Genomic DNA, 7,441 nt, shown 5'->3' with positions numbered 1-7,441 from the left:
GGCAAAGGCTGGAGGGTCAGAAGGATCACTTGGGCAGCTAATTCAGACAGAAGGCTGCAGAGTGGTCACCGTCATCCAAGAAGAAACTTGTAAATCAGGTGGGAGACTTGGAGAAGCAAGGGAGGCTGGAGAGAGGAGGGTCTTTGAGATCGATAGAGACGCACAGTCGAGGGATGTCGAGGTGCTCTGTGAGGTCTGAGAGCCGACTGGCTGCTAAGCACCTGGCTGGTGGCCTTCCTGGAGGAGCACCGTGAGGAAGGGGCGGTCAGCAAAGGTGACTGGTCCGTTGCCTCTGGGCCTTTGATGTGAGGTGCCTCCACATGCCCACTGTTGACACGTGGATGCTGACGGTAGCGCCAGCAGGAGGGCTGTGGTCTTGGAAGAATAGGAAGCAGAACCCGAGAGAGTGAGGACAGAGTAAAAGATGCAGGAGCACGCTGTTTCGTTTAAAGCCTCCAGGATGTCCCCACAGAGGGAGTAGACACTGGATCCAGAGTGTAGAGGACCCAGTGTCAGACCAGGGGAGCACCCAGAGTGGCACCATCCTGGCTCTGGGGACTCTGCAGACCCCACTCCCCATCCCATAGAGCCAAGCCTCCCTGATCGCTCTCCAAGGAAGAATAGGAGCCAGGAAGGTTTCCATCCTTTTCAGAGAGCCACTTGATGCTGGAATGTCTGGACCCTTCCTCTCCAAACCCACAGTTCCCCCGGTTTCCAGGCTCAGACCAGAGAGGGCAGACACTCACTGAGCACCCACTGCGGGCCAGGCCCAGTGCTGGTTCCGTGAGGAGAGTGGGCCAGATCCAGTGAGACCCTCTGTGATCCAGGCTCATGAGGCTTCAAAGGAAGGATGTCAGGGAGGCTCCCCTCACCGCTGCCTGCACGGGCAGTGGACTGGGAGCACCCACCTGCCCCTCGGGGACTGGGACAGCCACACTGTGGGATGCTATGCAGCCCTCAAAAGAAGGCCTTCAAAGTAAATTACATGGGAGAGAAAAAGGATTAAGTATTCTACCTTTTGCTTTGAAAACCTAGACTTTTTATCATGTACTTTTTAAAACTTATGGCAAAACACACACAATAAAATTTACCATCTTAACCATTTTTAACTGTACAGTTCAGTGGCATTAAATACACTCACCACCATCCATCTCAAGGATCTTCATCTTCCCAATCTGAAACTCTATACCCATTAAGCACTAACTCCCCTACCCCCGCCCCAAACCCCATTCTACTCTCTTTCTGTGAATGACCTCCAAGCACCTCATGTGAGCAGAATCATCCAGTGTTTGTTCTTTGTGACTGGCTTATTTCACTAAGCATCATGTCCCCAAGCTTCCTCCGTGTTGTAGCATGTGCCAGAATTGTCTTCTTTTTTATGTCTGGATCCTATTCCTTTGTATGGATAGACCACATTTGTGTATCCATTCATCTGTTGATGAGCACTTGCGTCACCCATCTTTGGCGACTGTGAACAATGCTGCTACAAGTGTGGTGTGCAAATAGCTCTCGAGTCTCTGCTTTCAATTCTTTGGGGTGTACTCCCAGAAGTGGAATTGTTAGGTCGTTTGGTAATTCTGTGTTTACTACCATGTCCTTCTTAGTGCTGTTTGAATTGTTAACAATGTGAAGAAAACACCTACTTAAGCATTTGAATAAAATTGAAAAATGAGGTCCCATTCCACCTTGCCCCTAGATTGGCAGACATTCAAATCACATAGTATAGGATTCCATTTACATGCTCCCAGAAGTGGAATTGTTAGGTCGTTTGGTAATTCTGTGTTTACTACCATGTCCTTCTTAGTGCTGTTTGAATTGTTAACAATGTGAAGAAAACACCTACTTAAGCATTTGAATAAAATTGAAAAATGAGGTCCCATTCCACCTTGCCCCTAGATTGGCAGACATTAAAATCACATAGTATAGGATTCCATTTACATGAGAGGGAGGACCATCCAGAATAGGCAAATCCATTGAGACAGAAAGTAGATTAGTGGTCGTCAGGAGGAAAGGGAATGGGGAGTGACTACGGACAGGTTATTGAGGTGATAAGATGCTCTGGAATTAGTGGGGATAGAATTGTGAAGATTTTTTTAAAAACTGAATTGTAAACTTTAAAAGGGTGATGTTTATGTTGTATGAATTATGTCTCGATGATAGTTTTTAAAGGCTGATAATACCATAAACAAATAAAACATGATGAAACCTGACCCAAGAACTGTGACTTCTGCCTGAGGCGAGGTCACAGGAGGAAAAGGGGCACTTCCCAGAGCCCGAGGAGGGTCGGTCTTAGTAGGTCAAAGAAGAGGCTGCAGGTAGCGGAGCAGTAGCTGTGCCAGCCTGGAGGCCTCTCCCGCCACCCCTTCCCCCGCTGGCCCTGCTGCCCACCCACCCCCTGCCTGCCCACAGGAGCACCGCATGGCCCAGCACACCATCCAAGCCCTGCAGAGCGAGCTGGACAGCCTGCGCGCCGACAACATCAAGCTCTTCGAGAAAATCAAGTTCCTGCAGAACTACTCTGGCCGGGTAAGTGCCCTCCCCAGTTTCAACCCCAGGTGTAGCAGGCAGGGAGAGCGGCAGTGAGGCAGGAGGGGTGGGGGCAGTGGCCTGCTGGGCAGCACTGGGCTATCTGGCCCCCTCTGCCTGCCAGCTGTCCTCCCTAAGCTGGGGAGAGCCCCCCACAGGGCCGTAGTGGAGGCTCATGCATCAGATCCATCCAGGAGGTGGTGAGGTACAGCAAGAGGCAGGGAACACAGACTTACATTTGTTTAAAACCATACCAGAATTTGGCCCAACATCCCCCAAAAAAACAATCCAGAGCCCAGAGCGGGCCCTGGCAAGTGTCCTACGTGGTTACGGTGTCAGCCCGGCACCAAAGTGTCTGGTCAAGGGAACACACCTGGGTTGCAGGTTCAACGCCCAGCCTGGTTGGTATGTATGCAGGAGGCATCTAATCGATGTGTGTGTGTGTGTGTGTGTGTGTGTGTGTGTGTGTGTCTCATTCTTTCTCTGTCCCCTCTCTTCCTGTCCTTCCACTTTCTCTAAAAATCAATGGAAAAAGTATCAGGTGAGGATTAACAAAAAGAGAGAGAGAACAGAGTGGAAATCTATTCACTTGGTTCTGGGCCCAGGAGGGCTGCTGCTGGACCACCTCGTGCGAGGAAACCCTTCTGTGACTGGAGAAGCAGAATGGGCGGTGACACTTATGATGGGCGCCTCCCTGAGACATGACCCTCAGCCCCGAGCCACCCATTCCACCTTGGAGCTGTTCTCGGGCCACCAGAGGGCGCCCAGACTCTGTGGAAACTGGGGACACACACCTGGTGGCTGGCTGGGGTTTCTCTGCCTGCTCCCCACAGCCACCCCACACTCCCAGCAAACACCTTCTAAACCCGCCTCCTTGCATGGGGCCCAACTCTGTCTGTCTTATACATTCCAGCCCTTGTCTGGGCCTTCGTCCCTGTACCTGCCCTGAGGCACAGAGGACCTGACTTCATGGGAGACCCCCGACCCTGGGCATCGCCCCGGGTCCCCTGGCACCAGCCACATTCTCACCGTCACTGTGGGCCCCCTCCCCACCCTCGCTGCGCTGCTGAGGCTCCTTGTGACCCTGCCAGCTTCCCGCAGCCCAGGCCTTCCTGTTGGCCCCCATGACAGGGTCTCCTTTCTCCCCACACAGGGCAGTGGCAGCGATGACACGGAGCTGCGGTACTCGTCCCAGTACGAGGAGCGCCTGGACCCCTTCTCCTCCTTCAGCAAACGGGTGTGTGAGCCTGGCCTCGGGGCCATGCGGGGCAGGGACGTCTGGAGAACCCACCCCTCACCTGGCCTCAGCCCTCCCTTACTCCGCTCTCCAACAGCCGCCAGGCCCCCTGCACGCCCACTTGGGTGCCATGGAGGCCCAAGGTCCATCCTGGGTGGGCCCAAAGCACTCAGAACACCTGCCTGATGGTTCTGTGAGAGTGTGACAGTGACTGGATTAACCCCACGTGTACACTCGGGGGTAGGGGGCAGGCAGTGTCAGGTGACCTGTAGTATACCTTGCCCCCTAATCTATGTAACTCCCTCCCCCACCTCCCAGGCCATAGAAGTCCTGCCCTTAAAGACTCCCATAGGCAGAATGGGCCACCACAGAGAGCAAGAGGCAGCTGTCCCTGGGAGGGCATCACGCAGAATAGGACTGGGCACCGGGGCGGCCCCTGGCATTCTGCAGGAGCAGCAGGGCAGGGTCCCTTTCTGCAGTGAGCTCGGCTGGTGGGGTCCTCCGGGGCCCTCTCATTATCCCTCCCACTTCAGGAGCGGCAGCGGAAGTACCTGAGCCTGAGCCCCTGGGACAAGGCTACACTCAGCATGGTGAGTCCCCGCCTGGGTGCCCACCTGCTCTGGGCCAGAGACACCAACCCTGACAGGCCACCTCATCACCTGCCATCCAGTCTGGAGAGGCCTCCAGGACCTCACGGACCCCTCCCAGGCCCTACCAAGAGTGGCTGTGTGACCCAGAACATGATCCCCTCCCCCCTCTGGGACAGCTCTTCTCGTGGTAGATTCAGGCATCCTGCTGCCAGGATGCCATACTTTAGGATTCCTGTGGCCCAGATTTCTGGCCTGTACAGTGGAACAGGAGCCAACTGCCTGCCCTTCCCTCCCCTTGCTGCCCCGGGGCCTGCCCTGCAGGAGTGGGTGAGGCCTGTCCCACTCCCCTCCACACCTTGCTTTCTCCTCAGGGGCGGCTCGTTCTCTCCAACAAGATGGCGCGCACCATCGGCTTCTTCTACACACTGTTCCTGCATTGCTTGGTCTTCCTGGTGGGTGCCGAAGCGGTGGTCAGGGCTGCATTCATCATGCTCCCTTCACCTCCAGGGAAGAAGGGACCCAGGCCGTCCACAAGCCCCACCATCTGCTCTTGGCCACTTTCTGTCCCCTTCAAGGGCCTCAGCCCAGCCTAGGGATGACAAGCCCACCCACTGGGCCCTCGGGGAGAGGCCTGGTGGCTCCATCCGGGGCCCAGTCCTGGACGGGCTTGGTGAAGGGAAGGGCTGCTGTGGGAGTCTGAGGAAGGCAGGAAAGAGGGTCTTACTAACTCTACTAAGGGTCAGCCAGGTGGGCTGCCTACAGAAGGGACATCCTGTTAGTGGCACAGCACAGGGGCCTCGTGATGCCTGCATGTCCACTGTGTCTGGGAAGACGAGAATGTGGGGTGCGCCCACGGAGGGCTCCGGCCTCAGATCCCACCCCCAGTGAGGCCACAGTCCAGTGGCCCCTGTCTGAATCCGCTCTGACCCAGGGCCTGCAGGGGTACACCCAGCATGTTAGGGATGATGCTTCCAGGTCCAGGCCTGTCTGACCATCTTGGAAACAGGCGGGCATAGAAGCATCTCTAAGGCCCACAGCCTGGGGTCTGGGCCCTGAGAACTGTCCCAGGGCTGGAGGTGGCTGTGGGAGTGCCTGTGAGGCATGACGGGCAGCTCATGGGCAGCTCACGGTGTCTCCGCCTGTGAGGCAGGATGGGCAGCTCATGGTGTCTCCGCCTGTGAGGCAGGATGGGCAGCTCATGGTGTCTCCGCCTGGCCAGGTTCTCTACAAGCTGGCATGGAGCGAGAGCGTGGAGAGGGACTGCACCACCTTCTGCGCCAAGAAGTGAGGATGCCCTGAGCCCCCTCTCCCCTGCATGGCCCCACACTCAGCAGCACCACTGAGCTCCTCCTCTGTTCCCTGTCCCCCAGCCTTCCGCCATTGCTCCCCACTCTGGTTCACCTCACAGCCCCCCAATATGCCTGCTGCCCTCATCCCCCACCCCATCACATGGTGCACAACCCTGGAGATTTCTATGCCTTCCCCTCCCACCCACCGCACACACACACACACACACACACACACACACACTTCTCTCCTTTTTGCACTCAGCCACAGCAAAGGTTTCTGTGTCCCACAGGTTTGCCGATCACCTGCACAAGTTCCACGAGAATGACAACGGGGCAGCGGCCGGTGACTTGTGGCAGTGATGTCTCGGGGCTTCCCCACTCACAACAGCGATGATTGCATTCCCCACCCCTGCTTATTCAGCTGCTTCTAATGACTAGGCTTCCCTAGAAATTCCCCCATGGAAACTGCCCTTGCCCTCCACCAGCAGGACCAGAGGACCTAGTCCTCTAGGGCTCCCTTAAAATGAGGTCTCAGCCACTTCAGGCCTCCTCGGTCCAGAAAGTCCCATGGCCCAGCCAGGCTGAGCCATATGGGTCTCTCAGCCCCATCTCAGGCTGTGATCTGGCCTGGGCCCTGCCCAGAGCTTGACCTCTAGCCCTGGTAGCAGGGATGCTGTGACACTGTGTCCCACTGTTTCTGGCCATGGTTAAACCACTTGGGATCCCCTGGGACCCATCACCACCTCCCAAGATGTAGGGGACCCTTCCTTACAGGCCAGGAGTCTTTGAGCCCATCCCCCCAGCCCACCTTGGTCACACTCTACCCCACCCCCAGACCCACCATGATTTTTGCTTTATGATTTAGCAGGTATTCTGGCTTCTAGGTGAAGAGTCTGCAGTGAGCACACCCCATGCCAGGGGCTCTTCAGACCCAAGGACTGGTCTGATGGGCCCAGGTGCTTCTTGGCCAAGCAGAACATTGTAGCATGGCCACTTGGGCCACTGACAGATCTGCCTGTGTTAAATCTGCACTTGCGTGTCCAGCTTTGAATAAACATATGGTTGCAGCCACACTGGTGCCCGTGCCCTGTGACTGGGGATATGAGAGTCTGGTGGGGTCTGGCACTGCCCCTGACACACAGAAGGTCTCTTCCCTTGTCTGCCCAGGAATTCCATGACTTGGTTCAGAGCTTTGCTGAAACCCAAACCCACAGTGTCTGTGTTCTCTTGAGCAGACCAGTAACCCAATCAAAAAGAGAAATCCATTCCTTAAAAAAAAAAAAAAAAAAAAAAAAAAGGCGTTGGTGGGTGTGGTCCAGTAGTTAGAATGTCAGCTCCCACACTGGAGAGGCTCCGGTTTGACTCCCGGTCAAGGGCATGTAACTGGTTGCAGGTTCAATCCCTAGCCCCTGTCAGGGTGCATGCAGGAGGCAACCAAGTGATCTCTCTCTCTCTCTCTCCACCTCCCTCCCTCCCTTCCACTCTCTCTAAAAAAAGCAATGGAAAAAATGTCCTGTGGTGAGGATTAACAAAAACAAACAAAAAATCAGACTGTGGTTGAGTGTCTGTGGTTGAATGTGTGACGTGTGTTGGATGTGTGACATCAGCTCCTGGGGAACCCCTGCATCCTTCTGTGTGCCCTGGAGCCCTGCTCTCGTGTCACTTCATGTCTCTCCCTGTCCCTTTCCCTTGGAGTCTGCTTGCCACACACTGTGGAGCCCATGCCACCAAGCCCCCCGAGTGCCAGCCTTGCACAGGGACACCTCTGGGCCATAGGTTCTGAGCTGCCAGGCCCCCAG

General features: G+C 55.6%; 1 protein-coding gene across 2 annotated transcripts in view; it reads left to right on the top strand.

The window, feature by feature from the left end:
- The window catches only part of CUX1 (cut-like homeobox 1), a 372,075-nt gene extending 365,360 nt beyond the window's left edge, over positions 1-6,715 (top strand). For both annotated transcript variants that reach the window (XM_006773399.2, XM_006773398.2), the window contains exons 18-23: positions 2,410-2,526; positions 3,680-3,763; positions 4,297-4,353; positions 4,725-4,805; positions 5,573-5,637; positions 5,933-6,715. In XM_006773399.2, the coding sequence (XP_006773462.1) occupies positions 2,410-2,526; positions 3,680-3,763; positions 4,297-4,353; positions 4,725-4,805; positions 5,573-5,637; positions 5,933-6,002 (474 nt within the window). In that variant the 3' untranslated portion in view covers positions 6,003-6,715. The remainder of the gene's footprint in view (positions 1-2,409; positions 2,527-3,679; positions 3,764-4,296; positions 4,354-4,724; positions 4,806-5,572; positions 5,638-5,932) is intronic.
- Positions 6,716-7,441: the final 726 nt, after the last annotated feature.

The sequence above is a fragment of the Myotis davidii genome, unplaced genomic scaffold, assembly GCF_000327345.1.
Source record: "Myotis davidii unplaced genomic scaffold, ASM32734v1 scaffold726, whole genome shotgun sequence".
Lineage (NCBI taxonomy): Eukaryota > Metazoa > Chordata > Mammalia > Chiroptera > Vespertilionidae > Myotis > Myotis davidii.
This window is presented reverse-complemented; position numbering and strand designations above follow the sequence as displayed.